The sequence below is a fragment of the Scyliorhinus torazame genome, chromosome 8 (genome assembly GCF_047496885.1).
Source record: "Scyliorhinus torazame isolate Kashiwa2021f chromosome 8, sScyTor2.1, whole genome shotgun sequence".
Taxonomy (NCBI): domain Eukaryota; kingdom Metazoa; phylum Chordata; class Chondrichthyes; order Carcharhiniformes; family Scyliorhinidae; genus Scyliorhinus; species Scyliorhinus torazame.
Window position 1 is genome coordinate 148,742,889 of NC_092714.1, and position 24,565 is coordinate 148,767,453.

General features: G+C 49.8%; 1 protein-coding gene across 4 annotated transcripts in view; it reads right to left on the bottom strand.

Moving 5' to 3' along the window:
- The window catches only part of pir (pirin), a 173,147-nt gene that overhangs the window by 33,855 nt on the left and 114,727 nt on the right, over nt 1-24,565 (bottom strand). For all 4 annotated transcript variants that reach the window (XM_072514344.1, XM_072514346.1, XM_072514343.1 and 1 more), the window contains 2 exons: nt 18,959-19,043; nt 8,915-8,959 (listed from right to left, as the gene is read on the bottom strand). In XM_072514344.1, coding sequence (XP_072370445.1) covers nt 8,915-8,959; nt 18,959-19,043 — 130 coding nt within the window. The remainder of the gene's footprint in view (nt 1-8,914; nt 8,960-18,958; nt 19,044-24,565) is intronic.

The following is a 24,565-nucleotide window of genomic DNA, read 5'->3' on the forward strand; positions in this document are numbered from 1 at the left end:
ACAATCCAGCTCTTCATTTTCATTCAAATGACATCTAAAATATGAAGAGTGTTCAGGAGATGCAGGAAAGTTTCCTGTGGGCCTGAAAATACTTTTAGAATGACACTATGTGATAATGATGGAACATGGAATGGGAGGCTGGACTGTGTTTACTCTGAATTCATGAAATGAGTGATGGGTTCACTTTGAGATCAGGATGCAATGAGAACCCTAACTTCCTTTGGTGGACAGGTCAACAAGGTTGTTGGAAATATTTGTGCACACTTTGTTTGAAACACTTTTTGCCGGAGGACTAAGTACAGGAAACAAGTGTAAATTTGATTTGATTTGATTTGATTTGATTTATTGTCACATGTACGAAGTACAGTGAAAAGTATTTTTCTGCGGCCGAGGGAATGTACACAGTACGTACATAGTAGAAAAAAAGAATAATCAACAGAGCACATTGACAAATAATACATCGACAAACAGTAATTGGTTACAGTGCAGAACAAGGCGCCAAACAAAGCAAACAAAGCAAATACATGAGCAAGAGCAGCATAGGGCGTCGTGAATAGTGTTCTTTCAGGGAACAGATCAGTCCGAGGGGGAGTCGTTGAGGAGTCTTGTAGTTGTGGGGAAGAAGCTGTTCCGATGTCTGGATGTGTGGGTGTTCAGACTTTTGTACCTTCTGCATAATGGAAGGGTCTGGAAGAAGGCAATGCCTGGGTGGGAGGGATCTCTGATAATGCTGTCTATCTTCCTGAGGCAGCGGGAGGTGCAGACAGAATCAATGTGGGGGTGGCAAGCTTGTGTGATGCGTTGGTCTGAGTTCACCCACTCTGCAGTTTCTTGCGATCTTGGACCGAGCAGTTGCCATACCAAGCTGTGATGCAGCCGGATAGGATGCTCTCTATCGCACATCTGTAGAAGTTTGTGAGAGTCGATGCAGACATGCTGAATTTCTTTAGCTTCCGTAGGAAGTAGAGACATTGTTGGGCTTTCTTGACCGTTGCATCAACGTGAGTGGACCAGGACAGACTGTTGGTGATGGTGACCCCCAGGAACTTAAAGCTATCGACCATCTCCACTTCAGAGCTATTGATGCAGACGGGAGTGTGTGTCATGCTACCCTTCCTGAAGTCAATGATCAATTCCTTGGTCTTTCCGACATTTAGAGAGAGGTTGTTTTCAGTACACCATGCAACCAAGTGATTTATCTCCCTCCTGTAGTCTGATTCGTCGTTGTTTGAGATGCGGCCCACCACAGTCATATCATCCGCAAACTTATAGATTGAGTTGCAGTTAAATCTTGCCACACAGTCATGGGTGTATAGGGAGTACAGTAGAGGTCTGAGCACACATCCTTGTTGTCATGATATTCAAACACACACATCATGATGGACACACTAACAGGCAAATCAGAGTACACAACACCACAACCAATCACAGACAAGAACACCAACCACATAAAAAGCACGAGCACGACACCTGGAGGTCAGTAGGTCTGGGGAGAAGGAAGCATGAAAGAGCTGTTGAAACACCACAAGCAGGGAGCCCCCCACGTGCAGAGTGCAAAGACCAAGTTGTAAATAGTGAGTTTAAATAAACAAGTGTTGTACCATATGCAACTGTGTTGGCTCTTCTGTGTGTTAGAACACCCAACACCACATGGTACAGGAGTGGATCGATACCTGCCTACCAACCTGCCATTCTGGACATGGACCACACCGGCAAACCGCAGCCGATGCAAGTCACGGGGAACCTAGGCACCAACTGGAAGCTCTACAGGCAGCGATTTGACCTGTACATCCGTGCCACCGAAAAACAGAATGTCTCGGATGATTCGAAGATTGCAATGCTCCTCTTCTACGCAGGCCCCCACCCAAATGATGTCTTTAATTCACTGGTGTTCGAGGAAGGCGAAAACCAGGCCAAATATGACACGGTCATCCTCAAAATGGACCAGCACTTTCAAACTGAAGTAAACGAAACTTTCGAAAGATACATCTTTCAGCAACGCCTGCAAGGTAAGGAGGAGCTTTTTCAACCCTTTTTGACGCACCTCCGGATTCTAGCGCAGTCCTGCGGTTACGGCACCACCACAGAGTCCATGATCAGGGACCAGATTGTTTTTGGCGTTGCCTCCAGTGGCCTACGCCAGCAGCTTCTTAAAATAAAGAGCCTCACCTTAGCGTCTGCTGTGGAAGCCTGTGTCCTCCATGAAAATGCGACCTGCCGTTTTGCCCGATTTCAGGCGTCCGAGTTGGCACGGAGGGGGTCCCCAGCCGTCGAATCGGCAAGCCAGGCCGCCCACGACGTCGAACGCATCCAGGCCGTCGATTTCTTCCCGCCCCACGGCCCGGACGACAGCGGCCGCTTCCCGCGCTTTTCGCGGTCTCCCGCGCAGGTGCGCGCCAAGAATAACGGCCACAACGAGGGACGCACTGCGCAGGCGCGCCCACCGCAAGATCGCACTGCGCATGCGCAGTGGCGCAACGAACGCCGTGACGTCATGACGTGCAGCAAGTGTGGAGGTCTACACTTAAAAGGGCAATGTCCTGCAAAATACCAACAGTGCAACAGATGTGCCATGATAGGCCACTACGCAGCCCGCTGTCGTGCGGCTCAACCCATGGATCCGGCGCATTCTCGACAACCTCGCACACGAGTCAGGACCGTCCAGCCCACGCATCAAGACTTCCAGTTAAGTGATGCAGATGACCAGGATGACTTCAGAGTTGCCGTCATTGATGTCAACAAGGTCAATGCCATCAATCCAGACGATGAGTGGTGTGCCACCCTGACGGTCAACCGATCGCGCGTCGCCTTCCGTCTGGACACCGGCGCATCCGCCAACCTGATTGCTTACTCTGCAGTCCAGGCCATGAAGGTCAAACCACTCATCACACCATCCCGGCTTCAGATGGTTGACTATAACGGGAACGTTATCCCGTCCGTAGGATCTTGCCAGCTACAGGTGACTCACAAGAGGTACACGGCCACACTCCCCTTCGAAGTTGTGGGCTCATCAAAGGACTCGTTACTGGGCGCACAAGCGTGTAAGGTCCTTCACCTGGTACAGCGCATCATGTCTCTCTCTCCAGATGAGATATCCGACTTCCCGGATGCTGAGTTCCACGCGAATCTCCATTCCCTCCTCGCTCACAACCAGGAGGTTTTTGAAGGCATGGGGACATTGCCACACACGTACAAGATTCGACTCAGACCGGACGCCATCCCTGTCGTTCACGCACCTCGCAGGGTTCCTGCGCCTCTCAAAGACCGCCTCAAGGCACAACTGCAGATTCTTCAGGACCAAGGGGTCCTATCCAAGGTCACGGAGCCCACGCCATGGGTCAGCTCCATGGTCTGTGTAAAGAAGCCCTCTGGCGAGCTCCGTATATGTATAGATCCAAAAGATCTGAACAACAACATCATGCGGGAACACTATCCCATCCCAAAACGAGAAGACCTCACCAGCGAGATGGCGCGAGCCAACATATTCACTAAATTGGATGCGTCCAAAGGATTCTGGCAGATCCAACTGGACCCGGCCAGCCGAAGACTATGCACATTCAACACCCCTTTTGGCAGATTCTGCTACAACCGGATGCCATTCGGCATCATTTCGGCATCTGAAGTATTCCACCGCATTATGGAGCAGATGATGGAAGGCATCGAAGGGGTACGTGTATATGTGGACGATATCATCATTTGGTCCACCACTCCGCAGGAACACATGCATCGTCTTCGACGTGTCTTCACCCGCATACGGCAGAATGGCCTGCGTCTCAACCGTGCGAAGTGTGCTTTCGGCCAGACGGAGCTGAAATTCCTCGGGGACCACATCTCAAGGTCCGGGGTCCGTCCCGATGCAGACAAGGTTAGCGCCATCACAGCCATGCCACGACCGGCTGACAAGAAGGCTGTCTTAAGATTCCTGGGCATGGTCAACTTCCTTGGGAAGTTCATTCCCAACCTGGCTTCTCATACAACAAACATGCGCCATCTCGTAAAAAAATCGACGGAATTCAACTGGCACCAGTCGCATCAGCAGGAATGGGAGGAGCTCAAGCACAAACTGGTCACGGCACCAGTGCTGGCCTTCTTTGACGCGACTCGCCCTACAAAGATCTCAACAGACGCCAGCCAATCTGGTATTGGAGCGGTACTCCTGCAAAAAGACAGCACGTCATCATGGGCCCCGGTTGCGTATGCCTCACGAGCCATGACCCCTACCGAACAGCGCTACGCGCAAATCGAAAAAGAATGCCTGGGCTTGTTAACTGGACTGGACAAGTTCCACGACTATGTGTATGGCCTGCCACGATTCACGGTCGAAACTGACCACCGCCCCCTGGTCAACATCATTAACAAAGACCTGAACGACATGACTCCTCGCCTCCAGCGCATCTTACTCAAACTCAGGAGGTACGATTTTGAACTGATCTACACTCCGGGGAAGGAACTCATAGTGGCGGACACTCTTTCCCGAGCAGTGAGCACACCACCAGATGCGGAGGGGTTCGTGCGTCAAATTGAGGCACACGTGACTCTGACAGCAGCAAATATGCCAGCTGATGATCCTTGTCTGGCCCACATACGCGCAGAGACGGCGACTGACCCTCTGCTGCAGCGAGTGATGCGCCACATGACGGAAGGGTGGCTAAAAGGGCAGTGCCCCCAGTTTTACAATGTGCGAGATGATCTCACCAATATAGACGGGGTCCTTATGAAATCGCATAGGATCGTCATTCCACACAGTGTGCGCCAGATGATTCTTCGTCAACTACACGAAGGCCACTTGGGTGTCGAAAAATGCAGACGAAGGGCCCGGGCGGCGGTATATTGGCCGGGTATTAATGAAGACATAGCCAACATGGTGCTCAACTGCACAACCTGTCAGAGGTTTCAGCCGGCGCAACCTCCGGAAACACTTCTACCACACGAGATGGTGACGTCCCCCTGGGCGAAGGTGGGTGTTGACCTATTTCACGCGCTCGGCAGAGATTACATTGTTATTATAGACTACTTCTCAAACTACCCGGAAGTCATGCCTCTCCATGATCTGACGTCGTCCGCAGTCATTGGGGCCTGCAAGGAAACGTTTGCTCGCCATGGCATTCCAAGGACTGTCATGTCAGACAATGGACCTTGTTTTGCCAGCCGTGAATGGTCGTCCTTTGCCGCAGCATATGGTTTCACTCATGTGACATCCAGCCCTCTGCATCCACAATCGAACGGGAAGGCTGAAAAGGGTGTCCACATCGCAAAGCGGCTCCTGTGCAAGGCGGCTGATGCCGGATCGGACTTTAACCTTGCCTTGCTGGCCTATCGATCGGCCCCGTTATCCACGGGCCTCTCGCCAGCGCAGCTACTAATGGGTCGCTCCCTCAGGACGACGGTACCTTCCGTCCTGGCACCGACAACAGACCATGAGGCGGTTCTTCGGGACATGCAACTGCAGCGTGATCGCCAGAAAGGTCGGTACGACACACGAGCGACGGACCTGCCCCCCCTGTCCTCCGGAGACAAAGTACGCGTCCATCAACCGTATGGTGGCTGGTCAGCACCGGCCGAAGTCCTCCGACAAGTGGCTCCCCGCTCGTTCCTGGTTCGCATGCCGGATGGTTCCGTGCGTCGCCGCAATCGGCGCGCCCTTCGCCGACTTCCACGTTCACAGCCACACAACACGCCAGATCCTCAACAGGCTTCCGAGGATGACTTTGTGGAGCTGCCGCACATCACGCCCTTTCCATCGCCACCCATGGCCATGCCTGCACAGCAGCCGGTGGTTCTTGATCCACCCTTAAGGCGGTCAACCCGAATTCGTCGCAAACCCATTAGAATGGACTTATAATACAGTTCATATGTTTAATAAGTTGGACAATTTTACATGATAACCTGTTGTTGTTTATCGTTCCAGATGTCGTCTGACTGGACAACTGTTCAAAATTTTTTTTTCTTCTTCTCTCGTTCGCATTTCTGTTATGTTATGGTACAACTGGATTCATGTGACGCACTCGACATCGCCCCATGTACATAGTTCCGTCATAGACACATGCTGCACACGACACACACACACTCTTAGATGCACTCACGTCACGATCATATTTATTACCACGTAGGCACATATCTTTGTAAAAAGGGGGGATGTCATGATATTCAAACACACACATCATGATGGACACACTAACAGGCAAATCAGAGTACACAACACCACAACCAATCACAGACAAGAACACCAACCACATAAAAAGCACGAGCACGACACCTGGAGGTCAGTAGGTCTGGGGAGAAGGAAGCATGAAAGAGCTGTTGAAACACCACAAGCAGGGAGCCCCCCACGTGCAGAGTGCAAAGACCAAGTTGTAAATAGTGAGTTTAAATAAACAAGTGTTGTACCATATGCAACTGTGTTGGCTCTTCTGTGTGTTAGAACACCCAACACCACACTTGTGAGCCCCGGTGTTGAGGACTATTGTGGAGGAGGTGCTGTTGCCTATCCTGACAGATCTGTTGGTGAGGAAGTCAAGGATCCAGCTGCACAGGGAGGGGTCAAGTCCAAGATTGCAGAGTTTGGTTATTAGTTTTGTCAGGATAATGGTGTTGAAGGAGGAGTTGTCGTCGATGGACAGCACTCTTACATAGGTGGCCTTGTTATCAAGGTGTTCGAGTGTTGATTGTAGAGCCAGGGATATAGCATCTGCTGTGGACCGGTTGCAGTGATAGGCAAACTGCAATGGATCCAGACCGTCTGGGAGGCTGTCATTGATCTGTCTCATGACTAGCCGCTCGAAGCATTTCATGATACCTGACATCAGGGCCACCGGTCGGTAGTCGTTGAGGTAAGCTACTTTCTTTGGTACTGGTATTATGGTGTTCCTTTTGAAGGAAGTGGGGACCTCAGAGCGGAGGAATGAGGTGGTGAAGATATCTGTGAATACACTCACCACCTGGTCTGCGCAGGATCTGAGTGCTCGCCCAGGGACTCCGTCGGGGCCCGTCGCTATCCGTGGATCCTAATTGCAACAACAATTACTTTTAATCATCTGCGGCAGCTCAGGAAGAAGTGACAATCAGGGCTGGTGACAATCTACACAGGTAGAAGGACCCAATCAAATGGGGTAGAACAAATTTGGGATCATATCAATTTAAGGATGATTAAGGGAGAAGGGCGACCAAAAAAATGACAGAGGAGCGACTGAAATTGTTTCAGTAAATGTGACAGGAGAGTGACTGAAGATGTGATGGAAAGAATGGCAGAAAGAGTGACAGGGATGACTGGAAGTGTGACTGGAAGCATTACAAAAAGGGTGACTGGAAGTATGACGCAAGGATAACTGACAACTGACAGAAAATGTAACAGATGAGCGACAGTAAGAGTGACGGTATTACTGGAAGTGTGACTAAAGGTGTGACAGAAGAGTGTTACAGTCAGTGTACTGTGCATGAAAGTCCACACCACTATGTATATATCTGAGGCATTTTAATGCAAAAGTATTTGATAAATTAATGCAAGTCGATGAAGATGCTAATTGAAGATATTGGTATATCGGGCGCAATCTAACGGACTCGGGACGAGACTTGGCTGGTAAATCTCGCGAGAGAATGATGCTCATTATGCCTCGCGAAATCAACAGGATCTCACGCGGCATTGCGATCTGGAGCTCGCCCTCACTGGGCATGAACCAGATTGGAATATTCAAGAGAGCAGTTAAGCTCACTTAAATATATTTACGCTGGATTTACCAAAGGTGCGAGATCGAACGGCCTCGCCTCGGAGACCTTCACCGGCGCCATTTTGCACTGGTCTACACAAATGTTGACCACTTGGAGAGTCTCCAAAGCAATCAAGGCCTCCCGGGTGATTGGACTTTGGGCAGGAGGGTACCCTTGCACACCCGATGCCACCTGAGCACCATGGGACACCCTGGCAGTGCCAGCGTACCCTAGTGGCACCTTGCCTGTGCCGGGGATTGAGCCCAGGGGTGCCCTGCCTTTATGAGGTGGGGTGCAGGGGCTCGGGGACCCCCTAATTGGTAAGTTGGGGAGTTGGGGGTCTGGAGGTCATGGTTGGCGGTCCAAAGATCGGGGTGCCATTTAAAAATGGCACCCCGATCTCTTCCTGCACTGGCGAGCTGAGCTTGTTAGTGCAGGAAATTAGCCTAAGTGCGGCCTCAGCAGGGAGTTCCTTGCCGAGGCCTGAAAATGAAGCAGAGTCCTGTTTAATAGCAGGGTCATTCTCTGCACTGCCAGTGCCTGGAAACACCCTGCTAAACATGCCCAGAACAACATTCTGTTTCATTTACATTAAATTGCTTCCAACGTCTCTGGTTAGTGTCCAAAAACATTTTCTATTTCAGAAAGGTTTGCAAGGTTTCTGTGGAGAACACAAAAATAATTTTGTGGGTTCTCGAAAGTTTTAGCGGAAAGCTTGAATTTAACAGCACTGTACATCGTTCATTGGCTACCAGTTAAGTGCTGTAGAAAAAAACATAGAAAATAGGAGCAGGAGGAAGCCATTCGGCCCATCGAGCATGCTCCGCCATTCATTATGATCATGGCTGATCACATGGTTATCTTTACACTCATCTGTCATTCACGGGGTTAGAGGGGTTATCATGTAATGAACATGCGGAGTCATAATGGCAGCACCTGATCTGGATTATCCACTGGCACCGTTGTTTTGCTCTAATTCATTGAGTTTTGATCCAGGATGGCTCATAAAAACCATTTTGAGTTTAACAAGAAAAATTAACTTGACAAGACTTTCGTTTGTTTACCCCTTCAAATGTCACAGAAAATATTAAACTATAACGGGGCACTTAAACACAACTGCCAGCGAAAAAGAAAATACAATCGGACTAGTATTGAATGTACAAGCGGGAGAAAAAACATCAGCAGAGATTATATGAAGCAATTCCTTTACCCACGTGGACATATCCTGCGAGTGTATAAATAAAAGCTGTCCAGCCTGAAAGAGGAAGGAAAATAAAACATTAAATTATACTGTGGCTAAACTGAGCTCTATAAATATCAGTTTTTAAATTTAATACTGGCATGCACTGTTTAAGTATTCCAGGAAGATTCTTTCATCGGAAGTAAAAATGAAGCACAGAGGGCAAATTGTGCAGTGATTCCGGAGGTAAAAATAATTTCATGAAGCATGTGTAATGGTCGTCACTCCAAACCACAGGACCATCTGCTTGGTATCTTATTCAGAAAGTGGACCACCACTTTGGTATGCCATTCTGGAAAATAATACATTGTCTCAAAACTCTTCAGGGAGCAGAACAATTTTGCATCCTGAGGCCTGCTGTGTAGCTCAGGAGATGCTGAGGTGGGCAAATGGATTGAATTGGTCCTGAATTAAGCTACTTTTCCTGTAGCAGTTAACATTATCCAAGATTTAAAATAAGATCATTTTGGGATAGTCATGTTGTGACCATGCCATAAACAGGAAATATGTCAGACATTGTTTGCCAATAATACTCACCCAAAGGGCAGAAAAAACATGATTGACTTTAACATAGAAACAGAGGAAATAGAAGCAGGAGGAGGCCATTTGGCCATTCAAGCCTGCTCCGCCATTCCCATACCATCCTCCCCAAACAGGCGCGGAATGTGGCGACTAGGGGCTTTTCACAGTCACTTCATTGAAGCCTACTTGTGACAAGCAATTATTATTATTATTGTGATCATGGCTGATCAGCAAGTTCAATACCATACTCCCCCCCCCCCCCCACCATATCCCTTGATCCCATTAGCCCCAAGAGCTAGATCATAGAATCATAGAATCTATAGTACAGAAGGAGGCCATTCAGCCCATCGAGTCTGCACCGGCCCTTGGAAAGAGCACCCTATTTAAACTCACACTTCCACCCTATCCTCGCAACCCAGCAACCCTACCTAACCTTTTGGACACTAAGGGGCAATTTAGCATGGCCAATCCACCTAACCAGCACATCTTTGAACTGTGGGAGGAAACCGGAGGACCCGGACAAAACCCACGCAGACCCGGGGAGAAAGTACAAACTCCACACAAACAGTCACCCGAGGCCGCAATTGAACCTGGGTCCCTGGAGCTGTGAAGGAGCAGTGCTAACCACTGTGCCACATGCTGCCCTATCTAATTCTACAGTGCAGAAGGAGGCCATTCGGCCCATCGAAATTACACAGCGTTTTGGCCTCAATTACTTATTGTGGTAGAGAATTCCGCAGATTCATCACTCTCTGGGTGAAGAAATTTCTCCTCACCTCCGTCCTAAAAGGTTTACCCCTTATCCTCAAACCATCACCCATATTTCTGGACTCCCCCACCATCGGGAACATTCTTTCTGAATCTACCCTGTCTAATCCTGTTATAATTTTTTAAGTTTCTCTGAGATCCCCTCTCACTCTTCTTCTAAACTCCAATGAATATAATCTTAACTGACAGTCCCACCATCCCAGGAATCAGCCTCGTAAACCTTCGCTGCACTCTCTCCATGGGAAGAACACCCTTCCTCAGATAAGGACACCAAAACTCCAGGTATGGCCTCACAAATGCCCTATACAATTGCAGTATAACATCTCGATTCCTATGCTCAAAATCTCTCACTATGAAGACCAACATACCATTTTGCCTTCTTTACTGCCTGCTGTACCTGCGTGCTTACTTTCAGCGACTGATGCACGAGGACACCAAGGTCTCGCTGAGTATCCACTTCTCTCAATTTACACCCATTCAAATAATAATCTGCCTTCCTATTGTTACTATCCACATATAATGCTGCATCTGCCATGCATATGCCCACTCACTCAGCCTGTCCAAATCCCGCTAAAGAATCTTTTTTCGAATAGTTTGGCTTAAATGCGAGTACTCGTGGCACAATTATGGAAAGTGACTCAGGACAATGAGAGAGCTGAAAACACAGCTGAAGACAAATTATTATGAGGGCTGACAACATAAGGAAACATTCAATGAGGAAAGCTCAACCTGCCCAATGAACTCACTCCCCCCGATGATTTTAGACCATCATCAGAACTGTTCGATGTTTATTTACCTAAAAGCAAAGCGCAGGCGAATTGGAATAATAGATTGGCAGATAAAACAGTGACTGAGTGATGAGAGGCCTACAAAGAGGAGATAGTTCCAGTACAGACTGGACACATTCTGGTTTAGTGAGGAGTATAAGAGAGCAAGAGAAATGAGGGGCGGGATTCTCCGACCCCCCGCCGGGTCGGAGAATCGCCGGGGGCGGGCGTGAACCCCGCCCCCGCCGTGTCCCGAAGTCTCCGCCACCATAGATTCGCCGGGGGCGGGAATCGATTCCCCGCCAGTCGGCGGGCCCACCCCCGCCGATTCTCCAGCCCGCGATGGGCCGAAGTCCTGCTGCTGGAATCCCTGTCCCGCCAGCGTGGATTAAACCACCTTTTGAACGGCGGGACAAGGTGGCGCGGGCAGGCTCCAGGGCCCTGGGGGGGCGCGGCGCGGGGCGATCTGGCCCTGGGGGATGCCTCCACGGTGGCCTGGCTCGCGATCGGGGCCCACCGATCCGCGGGCGGGCCTGTGCCGTGGGGGAACTCTTTTTCTTCCGCCTTCGCCATAGACTTCACTATGGCGGAGGCGGAAGAGACCCCCTCCCCTGCGCATGCACGGGGATGACATCAGCAGCCGCTGACGCTCCAGCGCATGCACGGACCCGCGTCGCCCGGCGAAGACCTTTCGGCCCCGGCTTGCGTGGCGCCAAAGGCCTTTCCCGCCAGCCAGTGGAGCGGAAACCGCTCCGGCGTGAGCTTAGCCCCTCAAGGTGAGGGTTTGGCCCCTAAATGTGCGGAGACTTCTGCACCTTTGGGGCGGCCCGACGCCGGAGGGGTTCCCGCGACTCCATCACGCCGGGACCCCCCGCCCCGCCGGGTAGGGGAGAATCCCGCCCGAGGTGTCAATCTATCGATGAGGGGAGGTGGCGGCATAGTGGTATTGTTACTGGTATTGTTACTGGACTAGTAAACTACTCTGGGGTCCCAGGTTCAAATCCCACCACTGCAGATGGTGAAATTTGAATTCAATAAAAATCTGGGATTAAAAGTCCAATGATGACCATGAAACGATTGTCGATTGTTGTAAAAACCCATCTGGTTAACTAATGTCCTTTCGGGAAGAAAATCTGCCATTCTTACCTGGTCTGGCCTACATGTGACTCCAAACCCACAGCAATGTGGTTGACTCTTATCTGCCCCCACAAAGGCAATTAGGGATGGGCAATAAATGCTGGCCCAGCCTGCGACCCCCATGTCCGATGAACAAATAAAAAAAGTAAGGGCTACTTTTATGCTGAACATACTGAAGCAGCATGTGATAAACCGAGTTAAGAGATCCCACAACCAACGGACTTATAGTACTGCCACATTCAGTTGTGAATGATGATGGGTAATCAAACAACTATACAGAGGAGGAGGCTCCACAATTATCCCCATTCTGAATGATGTTGTGAACTTAGAACATTAGAACATTAGTGCAAGGCTGAACATTTGTAAACATCTTCAGCCAGAATTGCCACGTGGGTGATCCATCTTTACTCCTTCCTGTGGTCCCCAGCATCACAGATGTCAGTCTTCAGCCCAATTCAATTCACTCCACATGATATCAAGGAATAGCTGAAGGCACACAATACTGCAAAGACTTTGAATCATGACAGTATCCTAGCAGGAGTACCGAAGACCTCTGCTCTAGTACCGAAGACCTCTGACCCATGTTATGCTCCTCTTGCTCAATGTGGGAGCTCAGGGACATGCTGATGTCCCTGGCTCCTTCACGTGCGGGAAGTGTGTCCAGCTGCAGCTCTTGTTAGACCGCATGGCGGCTCTGGAGCTGCGGATGGACTCACTTTGGAGCATCCGCAATGTTGAGGAGGTTGTGGATAGCACGTTTAGAGAATTGGTCACACCACAAATTAGGATTGCTGAGGGAGAAAGGGAATGGGTGACCAAAAGGCAGAGGAAAAGCAGGAAGGCAGTGCAGGTGTCCCCTGCGGTCATCTCCCTCCAAAACAGGTATACCGTTTTGGATACTGTTGGGGGAGATGGCTCACCAGGGGAAGGCAGCAGTAGCCAGGTTCATGGCACCGTGGCTGGTTCTGCTGCACACAGAAGGGCGGGAAAAAGAGTGGAAGGGCTATAGTCATAGGTTATTCAATCGTAAGGGGAGTAGATAGGCGGTTCTGTGGTGGAAAACGAGACTCCCGAATGGTATGTTGCCTCCCAGGTGCGCGGGTCAGGGATGTCTCAGGTCGGCTGCAGAACATTCTGAAGGGGGAGGGTGAACAGCCAGTTGTCGTGGTGCATAGAGGCACCAATGATATAGGTAAAAAAACGGGCTGAGGTCCTACAAGCAGAATTTAGGGAGTTAGGAGCCAAGTTAAATAGTCGGACCTCAGAGGTAGTAATCTCAGGATTGCTACCAGTGCCACGTGGTAGTCAGAGTAGAAATGAAAGAATAGGGAGGATGAATGCGTGGCTTGAGAGATGGTGCAGGAGGGAGGAGTTCAGATTTTTGGGACATTGGGACCGGTTCTGGGGGAGGTGGGACTACTACAAATTGGACGGTCTACACCTGGGCCGGACTGGAACCAATGTCCTAGGGGGTGCTTTTGCTAACGCTGTTGGGGAGGGTTTACACTAATGTGGCAGGGGGATGGGAACCAAATGAGGAGGTTAGTGGACAGTAAGGAGGTAGTAACTAAAGCCTGTAAGGAACTAGATCATGAAGTCAGCGTGACTAAGGGGAAGAGTAGGCAGGGAGCAGATGATGAACGCAAAGGGACTGGTGGTCTGAGGTGCATTTGTTTTAATATAAGAAGTGTAGTAGATAAGGCAGATGAATTTAGGGCTTGGATTAAGTACCTGGGAGTATGATGTTATTGCTATTACTGAGACTTGGTTGAGGGAGGGCATGATTGGCAACTAAATATCCCAGGATATCGATGCTTCAGGCGGGATAGAGAGGGAGGTAAAAGGGGTGGAGGAGTTGCATTACTGGTCAGAAAGGATATCACAGCTGTGTTGAAGGAGGGCACTATGGAGGACTCAAGCAGTGAGTCGATATGGGCAGAGCTCAGAAATAGGAAGGGTGCGGTAACAATGTTGGGGCTGTATTACAGACCTCCCAACAGCGAGCGTGAGATAGAGGTACAAATATGTAAACAGATTATGGAAAGATGTAGGAGCAACAGGGTGGTGGTGATAGGAGATTTTAATTTTCCCAACATTGACTGGGATACACTTAGTGTCAGAGGTCTAGATGGAGAAGAATTTGGAATGAGCATCCAGGAGGGTTTTCTAGAGCAGTATGTAAATAGTCCAACTCGGGAAGGGGCCATACTGGACCTGGTGTTGGGGAATGAGCCCGGCCAGGTGGTTGAAGTTTCAGTCGGGGATTACTTTGGGAATAGTGATCACAATTCCGTAAGTTTTAGAATACTCACGGACAAAGACGAGAGTGGTCCTAAAGGAAGCATGCTAAATTGGGGAAGGCCAACTCTACCAGAATTCGGCAGGAGCTGGGGAATGTGGATTGGGAGCAGCTGTTTGAAGGTAAATCCACATTTGATATGTGGGAGGCTTTTAAAGAGAGGTTGATTAGAGTGCAGGACAGACATGTCCCTGTGAAAATGAGGGATAGAAATGGCAAGATTAGGGAATCATGGATGACAGGTGAAATTGTGAGACTAGCTAAGAGGAAAAAAGAAGCATACATAAGGTCTAGGCGACTGAAGACAGACAAAGCTTTGGAAGAATATCGGGAATGTAGGACCAATCTGAAACGAGGAATCAAGAGGGCTAAAAGGGGTCATGAAATATCTTTAGCAAACAAGGTTATGGAAAATCCCAAATCCTTTTATTCATATATAAGGAACAGGAGGGTAACTAGAGAAAGGGTTAGCCCACTCAAGGACAAAGGAGGAAAGTTATGCGTGGAGTCAGAGAAAATGGGTGAGATTCTTAACGAGTACTTTGCATCGGTATTCACCGAGGAAAGGGACATGACGGATGTTGAGGTTAGGGATAGATGTTTAATTACTCCAGGTCAAGTCGGCATAAGGAGGGAGGATGCGTTGGGTATTCTAAAAGCCATAAGGTAGACAAATCCCCAGGTCCGGGTGGGATCTATGCCAGGTTACTGAGGTAAGTGAGAGAGGAAATAGCTGGGGCCTTAACAGATATCTTTGCAACATTCTTGAACACGGGTGAGGTACTGGAGAATTGATAATATTGTTCCCTTGTTTAAGAAGGGTAGCAGGGATAATCCAGGTAATTATAGACCGGTGAGCCTAACGTCATTGGTAGGGAAGCTGCTGGAGAAGATACTGAGTGATTTGGAAGAAAATGGGCTTATCAGTGATAGGCAACATGGTTTTGTGCAGGGAAGGTCATGTCTTACCAACTTAATAGAATTCTTTGAGGAAGTGATAAAGTTGATTGATGAGGGAAGGGCTGTAGATGTCATATACATAGACTTCAGTAAGGCATTTGATAAGGTTCCCCATGGTAGGCCGATGGAGAAAATGAAGTCTCATGGGGTCCAGGGTGTGCTAGCTAGATGGATAAAGAACTGGCTGGGCAACAGGAGACAGAGAGTAGTAGTGGAAGGGAGTTTCTCAAAATGGAGAACTGTGACCAGTGGTGTTCCACAGGGATCCGTGCTGGGACCACTGTTGTCTGTGATATACATAATGATCTGGAGGAAGGCATAGGTGGTCTGATTAGCAAGTTTGCAGGTGACACTAAGATTGGTGGAGTAGCAGATAGTGAATGGGACTGTCAGAGAATACAGCAGAATGAGATAGATTGGAGAGTTGGGCGGAGAAATGGCAGATGGAGTTCAATCTGGGCAAATGTGAGGTGATGCATTTTGGAAGATCCAATTCAAGAGCGAACTAACGGTAAATGAAAAAGCCCTGGGGAAAATTGAGGTACAGAGAGATCTGGGTGTTCAGGTCCATTGTACCCTGAAGGTGGCTGCGCAGGTCGATAGAGTGGTCAAGAAGGCATACGGCTTGCTTTCCTTCATCGGAAAGGGTATTGAGTACAAGAGTTGGCAGGTCATGTTACAGTTGCATAGGACTTTGGTTCGGCCACATTTGGAATACTGTGTACAGTTCTGGTCGCCACATTACCAAAAGGATGTGGATGCTTTGGAGAAGGTGCAGAGGAGGTTCACCAGGATGTTGCCTGTATGGAGGGTGCTAGCTATGAAGAGAGGTTGAGTAGATTAGGATTATTTTCATTAGAAAGACGGAGGTTGAGGGGGGACCTCATTGAGGTCTACAAAATCATGAGAAGTATAGACAGGGTGGATAGCAACAAGCTTTTTCCCAGAGTGGGGGACTCAATTACTAGGGGTCACGAGTTCAAGGTGAGAGGGGAAAAGTTTAAGGGAGATATGCGTGGAAAGTTCTTTACGCAGAGGGTGGTGGGTGCCTGGAATGCATTGCCGGCGGAGGTGGTAGAGGCAGGCACGATAGCGTCATTTAAGAGGTGTCTAGACAGATCCATGAATGGACAGGGAGCAGAGGGATACAGATCCTTAGAAAATAGGCGACCGTTTTAGATAAAGGATCTGGGTCGGCGCAGGCTTGAAAGGCCGAAGGGCCTGTTCCTGTGCTGTAATTTTTCTTTGTTCTTTTCTTTGTTCTTTGTTCAGAGTGAGCCATGCCCCTGATCCAGTATAAGTACAATACTGGCATCTGCCTAACATTTTGTAGAAAATTGCCCATGTCCTGTCCATAAACAACAGGACAAATTCAATCTGACCAATTACTCCATTAGTTCACCCTCGGTCATCAGGAAAGTGGATTTTGTCAGTACAGTCAAGTGAAACTTAAGCAGCAATAGCCTTCTCACCAATGTTCAATTTTCAGTCTGCCAAAGTCACTCAGCTCCTTACCATTACAGACTTGGTCCAAACACGGACAAAATATCAAATTCAAGGGGTGAGGTGTGATTGACAGCCAATAACATCAAGGCAACATTTGACCGAGTATGGCGGCATGGTGGCACAGTGGTTAGCCCTGCTGCCTCACAGCACCAGGCACCTGGGTTCAATTCTGGCCTTGGGTGACTGTGTGGAGTTTGCATGTTCTCCCTGTGTCTGCATGGGTTTCCTCTGAGTGTTCCGGTTTCCTCCCACAGTGCAAAGATGTGCAAGTTAGGTGGATTGGCCATACTAAATTGTCCCTTAGTATTCAAGAGATGTGCAAATTAGATGGGTTATGGGGATAGGGCGGGGGAATGGGCCTAGGTAGGATTCTCTTTCAGAGGGTCGGTGCAGATTTGACGGGCCAAATAGCCTCCTTCAGCATCTTCCTTTGTGTCATGTATGACTCCAGCCAGTGGAGAGTTTTCTCCTCAATTCCCATTGACTCCAGTTTTGCTCAGGCTCCTTGATGCCATACTTGGTCAAACGCTCCCTTGATGTCAAGGACAGCCACTCTCATCTCACCTCTGGTTTTCAGCTCTTTTGTCCATGTTTGAACCAAGGGTGGAATGAGGTCAGGAACATGCACCTCTCAAATCACATACCATCTTTTTCTTAAATAAATTAAGAGAACCCAATTTTTTTTTTCAATTAAGGGGCAATTTAGTGTGACCAATCCACCTAATCTGCACATCTTTGGGTTGTGGGGGTGAAACCCACGCAGACACGGGGAGAATGTGAAAACTCCACACGGATAGTGACCCAGGGCCGGGATTCGAACCCGGGTCCTCAGCACAAGTCACACACCATCCTGACTTGGAAATGTATCACTGTGCTTCAGTGGGTCAAAATCCTGAAACTCCCTACAAGCACTGTGTGAGTACATACACCACATGGACTTTTAAAAAATTTTCACAAGATGTGGGTGTTACTGGCTAGACCAGCATTTATTTCCCATCTCTAATTGCCATTGAGGGGAGGCAGTGGCGTAGTGGTATTGTCGCTTGACTAATATCACAAGACCATAGGGCCTGGGTGCAGCCAGGGTGCCCGGGTGGCACTTCTAAGCTGGCAGGATCTCCGAGGCACCTGATGATCCCCGACCTCCCCCCCCCTCAGCTTGAACACACTATGGGAGGGTCCCCGGTCCCCCCGCACCCTCCCAACACCCACACCGGGCACCCATGGCCCGATCGCACACATGCAAAAAATATTGGCACCGCCAACCTGGCACACTGTCAATGCCTATGCCAGCTGGCAGTGCCACCTGGGCACCTTGACAGTGCCATGCTGGCACCCAGGTGGCACTGCCAAAGTGCCCAGCTGGCATTGCTAGGGTGCCACACTGGCACTGCCAGAGTTCCCAGGTGGCACCAGCAGTGTCAGGGCACCACTGTACCCAAAGGGCATGCAGCTGGGGGCCTCTGATCCTCTGGGAGATGCCCACTAGTGCTATTCTGTCCAGTCCCCATTTGTGGGGACCAGCGCTGAACGGCACTCGCCTGAGGTCTCTTAGGTGAAAGGGATAAATCTCAAAGCCTCAGATACCTGGGGAATCTGCACTTTAGAGTGAGGCTTACTGCCTCGCTCTAATATGCAGATTTGCCAAAAAAGTGGCCATTGGATCGTGCCCAGAACCTTTATGGTTGAATTACGCCCGATGTTTCCCCTTGCTGGGAAATCTAGAACAGGGGTGCACAGGGGTTTGAGGAGGATGTTTTTCTTTCAGAGGGTCGTTAATCTTTGAAACTTTCTTCCCCCAAAGAGGAATGGAGGCTGGGTCATTGAATATATTCAATGCAGATTTGGACTTTTGATTGATAAGGCAGCCAAGGATTATGAGGGGCAGGTAAGAAAGTGGGGTTAAGGCAACAATTAGATCAACCATGATCTTTTTGATTGATACACACAGGCTCCAAGGGCCTTAAATTTTTAAGGATACTGAAGTGAAATGTAAGTTTGGCCTGCAGTTTAGCGCACTGGAATATCAGATAACTGAATTTAATCAAGACTCATCTTTTGGAACAGGCTGTGTATGGCTGGCTCCATTCTTCAGTGTAAAGTCCAAGTACATCATTGGGGTGTGGGTGTAGACCTGTGACTGTAAAACAGAGGAAGAAAGTGCCATGTCAATGAAAATGTTGTTATTTGTATTGTAACCTAGTACAGTTCAATATAGGCAAAGATACTAACTGTGCAATGATCGGACTCCGTAATCCTTAATGAATGGGAATGACTCTTACATTCTTTAAATGTGAACAAAAACAGAAGAAAAATCACATTGAATGAGAGTTAACTCTTCATGCATGCAATAAATGGAGCAGGGCCGGCTGCTGCTTTTTATCTTTGAATTCTTGTCTCTCATCTGGGGTAACAAAAAGATTAAGAGAGTGATTAACAACCTGACAGTGGCATTTTCATTGCATTTGAAAATGTGTGCTCTTCCCTGCAAATATAGAGTGAAGACGTGTGCAGGCTAATTAACTTAGGATCGACGCAAGCTGTCATGCTACAAAATGTAGCAACACTGATGTTAGCAACATCATGTCAGCGAGCAAACAGAGACGGAGGTTTTCAGTTGGCACAGCTGATTAGTATCTGCTGTATGGACAGTTCCCTCCCTTCAACCACATCCGAAGGTGTGGTGCTCATTATATATGAAGGATAAAAGACAGAAAACAGATTTTGCTAGGATTCAAGAACAGCAGCTTTTGGCTTTTATGAGGCGCATTGAGTGAGCTGACTAGCTCCCTGCTACATGAGGCACCAGGATTTGTGGAGCACTGTGTGTATGTTGGAAGGTTCAATCAAGTATGCTGTGCATCTTGTTGTATAATTACACACATTTGGGTCACCATATTTGTTATAGAACACATTACAAAAAAACAAATGAACTTTTAAAAAGACAACTTCCTGTTTCAATACTAGAAAATAAAGCCCTTCAACAATAAACTCCAAAAGTGATGGGAAAAATGGAAAAACTCACTATAACAACAGAAATTGGTCTGAAGGGTCAGGAGCCAACAACTGGGGCTTTAGATGTACCCACCGGAATTTTGAAAGATTTAGCCAATCAAAAGGCTTGTTATACAATCATGTTTTGTTTTACAATGGTATGACTGCCTGACTATGATTCTGGAGGCGAAAACCCTCCAGGAGATGGCCACTAGCTAAATCTGTGGACCAGCAGCCATTACGGGGTGCAGGACAGATGCCTCGCATGAACCATCATGCCCCTCATCTCCCCCACCCTTCCCACTTTCGAGCCTGACCCCAGCATGTTGGCCTTCATAGGTTACAGGTTTACATCGGCAAACTGCTGATCCCAGTCAGCACAGGAATGGGGCCTTTTTAGGCGCCTCTCTTACATTTCATTAATGGCAATTGGCTGTCTGTTGCTTCGGGGGTCTCGGAGATTGGGATGCCGTTTAAAAATGGCGTCCCGATCTCTCACTACACTGAGAAGCTCCAGCGAGCGGAGCTCCTCAGTGCACAAAATGGGTCTGTGCGCGGCCACGGCTGCGCATTCCCTTTTGAGGCCCCTTATCAAAGGCAAGTCGTGTTTTATAGCCTTGTGTTTCTCAGTGCTGGGAGAATACAAAAGCCAGCAGATGTGAACACACCCTCCAGGGGGAGGGTAGTGAAGATATTAAAGGTGTGACGTATCCACTGCCCATCACATTAAGCATCACCTGAGAGTACTGAATATAAATGCCAAACCGTGTTTGACCTCTGCGGCTATAGACAGTGGGTTGGGGGAATGCAGGAGTTTACCTGTGATGCTTTTTGATTATGTTTCTGGACATTGTCAGGCTTGTTGGTCGTAAGAAATCAAAAAAGCAGCAACAGACTGATAATTGAGCCCTCGTCCTCCCCAACCTGTGAAATAAACCTAGTATCATGGTGAGTCTTGCTCATTATTCACTTCCTGCAGTTAGCTGTGCTTACTCTCAATCTCGTGTTTCAACTGGAATAACCTTTCCCCAACTCTGTTTTACTTGGCACCATTCCCCTTTTATTTATTTCTAACACTAATAAACCATTGGATCTGTCTCCAGTCTGATGGGGAAATTTCCCTTCCCCATAAATCACGCCAGACCCGGCCAATCTTTGGTGTCTTTTGTTATTGAACAGGACGAATAAACTTGTTCTTCTGATTCCTGCGACGGGTAAAAGTTTCAGCTGTTTAACTTTTGTTTGTAATCTCTAGTTAATTGATAGATTTAACCACCCTCAATGTGCAATTCATTTTCAAAAGCTGCAGAACATTTCCAAAACTGAACGCAGGCATCCATCTTCTGGACAAGGTTAAACTGAATCGCCATAAGTCAATGCAAGACTTTACAAGTTCAACAAGATAGCCTGGCATCTCTCACAACTACACCCAGGCCTGTACCACGAACCTTTCCAAAGCAGCTCTCACTCATGTCATTGTGATTACGATCCTCACTTTCTGATGAGATGTTTGTCGAGACCTGTGGTAAACCACTGTTGCACCTCTATTAGGTGATGTACGGTAGGACCTGTACTACAGGTAGTCCCTTCCTGCTGGCTCCGCCCAGTAGGCGTAGTATAAATATGTGTGTCCTCCATGCTGCAGCCATTTCGCCAGCTGCTGTGGGAGGCCACACATCTTAGCGCAATAAAGCCTCAGGTGTATTCAACTCTCGTCTTTGTCCAATTGATCGTGCATCAATTTATTGCTCTAAGATTTTCAAAAGATGGACCTCCATATCAAGCCGGATCGCCTGCAGCTGGATCCGCATTCAAGCGACGCCAAAAAGGACTTTCAACACTGGCTAGCTTGTTTCGAGGCATACATCAACTCGGCGCCCAGCCCTGTCTCGGAGGCTCAGAAGATACAGATCCTATACTCAAGGTTGAGCTCCAGCGTCTTTCTGCTAATCCAGGACGCGCCAAACTACGCCAAAGCCATGACGCTTCTCAAAGAAAATTACGCTCAGAAGACGACCACACTCTTCGCAGGCCACTCACTCTCAACTCCCTGGTGAGTCCATAGAAGACATCTGGCGGGCCCTAATCCCACTCGTCCGGGACTGTGACTGACAGGCCGTTACAGCCACTGAACATTCAAACCTCTTTATGCGTTTGTTACGGGGATTGGGTTGGACCTCATACGCCAGCGACTGTTAGAAGGGGCCACGCTTGACCTAGCAGAGACAAAGAAACTAGCGCTCTCTCTGATGGTCACCTTGCGCAACATTCAGGCCTACACCACCAGCCACACGGCCCACCCCTCCTACACATCGTGGACCCCACAGACGGCTGCCCCAGCGGGGGCCTGACCCAGCCAATACGCCTGCGCCACGGGCCAGCCAGCGAACCCCGGGGGTCCCAGATGTTACTTTTGCGGCCAGCAGAAACACCCGCGCCAACGCTGCCCGGCCCGCGCTGCCCTTTGTAAGGCTTGCGCAACATTCAGGCCTACACCACCAGCCACACGGCCCACCCCTCCTACACATCGTGGACCCCACAGACGGCTGCCCCAGCGGGGGCCTGACCCAGCCAATACGCCTGCGCCACGGGCCAGCCAGCGAACCCCGGGGGTCCCAGATGTTACTTTTGCGGCCAGCAGAAACACCCCCGCCAACGCTGCCCGGCCCGCGCTGCCCTTTGTAAGGCTTGCGGCAAGAAGGGGCACTTCGCCGCAGTGTGCCAGGCCCGTGCAGTCGCCGCTATCACCCCCACCCCCCTCATTTACAGACAATGGGTGCCGCCATCTTCACCTCCCCAGACCACACGCGGCCAGTGGGCGCCGCCATCTTCTCCCCCTCAGACCACGCGCGGTCAGTGGGCGCCGCCATCTTCTCCCCCTCAGACCAAGCGTGGCCAGTGGGCGCCGCCATCTTCCCCTCCGAGTAACACGTGTGGCCCATGGGCGCCGCCATCTTGTTCAACCTCACCTACAACAAGGAGGAGTGCGTGTTTAGCACAACACACTTAGCCATCCTCGGCTATGTGGTCCACAACGGAGTTCTGGGGCCCGATCCCAACCGCATGCACCCCCTCATGGAGCTCCCCCACTGCCCCTGGGCCCTCAAACGCTGCCTGGGGTTCTTTTCGTACTACGCTCAGTGGGTCCCAAACTATGCGGACAAGGCCCGCCCACTCATACAGTCAACCCATTTTCCCCTGACGGACGAGGTACAACATGCCTTCGCCGTATCAGAGCCGATATCGCCAAGGCCGGGATTCACGCAGTAGACAAGACACTGCCCTTTCAAGTAGAGAGCAACTCATCAGACATCGCCCGAGCCGCCATCCTCAATCAGGCAGGCAGACCCGTGGCATTCTTTTCCCGCACCCTTCATGCCTCATAAATCCGGCACTCATCCGTCGAAAAAGAGGCCCAAGCTATCGTTGAAGCTGTGCGGCATTGGAGGCATTACCTGGTCGGCAGAAGATTCAGTCTCCTCACTGACCCAACAGTCGGTAGCCTTCATGTTCAACAACACACAGCGGGGTAAGATCAAGAATGATAAGATCTTGAGGTGGAGGATCGAGCTCTCCACCTACAATTACGAGATTTTGTATCGCCCCGGTAAGCTCAACGAGCCCCCCAATGCCCTATCCCGAGGTACATGTGCCAGCGCACAAGTAGACCGACTCCGGACCCTGCACGACAGCCTTTGTCACCCGGGAGTCACACGGTTGTACCATTTCAGAAAGGCCCGCAATCTGCCCTACTCCGTCGAGGAAGTACGGACAATCACCAGCGACTGCCAGGTCTGTGCGGAGTTCAAGCCGCACTTCTACCGGCTGGACCGTGCGCGCCTGGTGAAGGCCTCCCGCCCCTTTGAGCGCCTCAGCGTAGATTTCAAAGGGCCCCTCCCCTCCACCGACCGTAACACGTATTTTCTCAGTGTGGTCGACGAATACTCCAGATTCCCCTTCGCCATTCCATGCCCCGATATGACGTCTGCCACCGTCATCAAAGCCCTCAACACGATCTTCGCTCTGTTCGGTTTCCACGCCTACACCTACAGTGACAGGGGATCCTCCTTCATGAGTGATGAGCTGCGTCAGTTCCTGCTCAGCATGGGTATCGCCTCCAGCAGAACGACAAGCTACAACCCCCGGGGAAACGGAAAGGTAGAGAGAGAGAACAGGACAGTATGGAGAGCCGTCCAACTGGCCCTACGGTCCAGGAACCTCCCGGCCTCCCGCTAGCAGGAGGTCCTCCCTGATGCACTACACTCTATTCGGTCACTTCTGTGCACCGCCACTAACAACACACCCCATGAATGTCTTTTTGCCTTCCCCAGCAAGGCCACATCCAGGATGTCGCTCCCGGCTTGGCTAGCAGCTCCAGGACCCGTCCTGCTCCGTAGGCACGTCCGACTCCACAAGGCGGACCCATTGGTGGAAAGGGTGTAATTGCTCCATGCAAACCCCCAGTATGCCTACGTGGCGTACCCCGACGGCCGCCAGGATACTGTCTCCCTCAGGGACCTGGCACCAGCAGGTTCCACACACACACACACACACCCTGGCCTGGCACCACCCTCCCCTCCCCCAGCGCTCCCAGCAGCAACACCCCCCCCACCCACCCCCGGAACCATCCGTCTCCCCCTGCCCACGCCCGAGGATGAAGAGGAATTT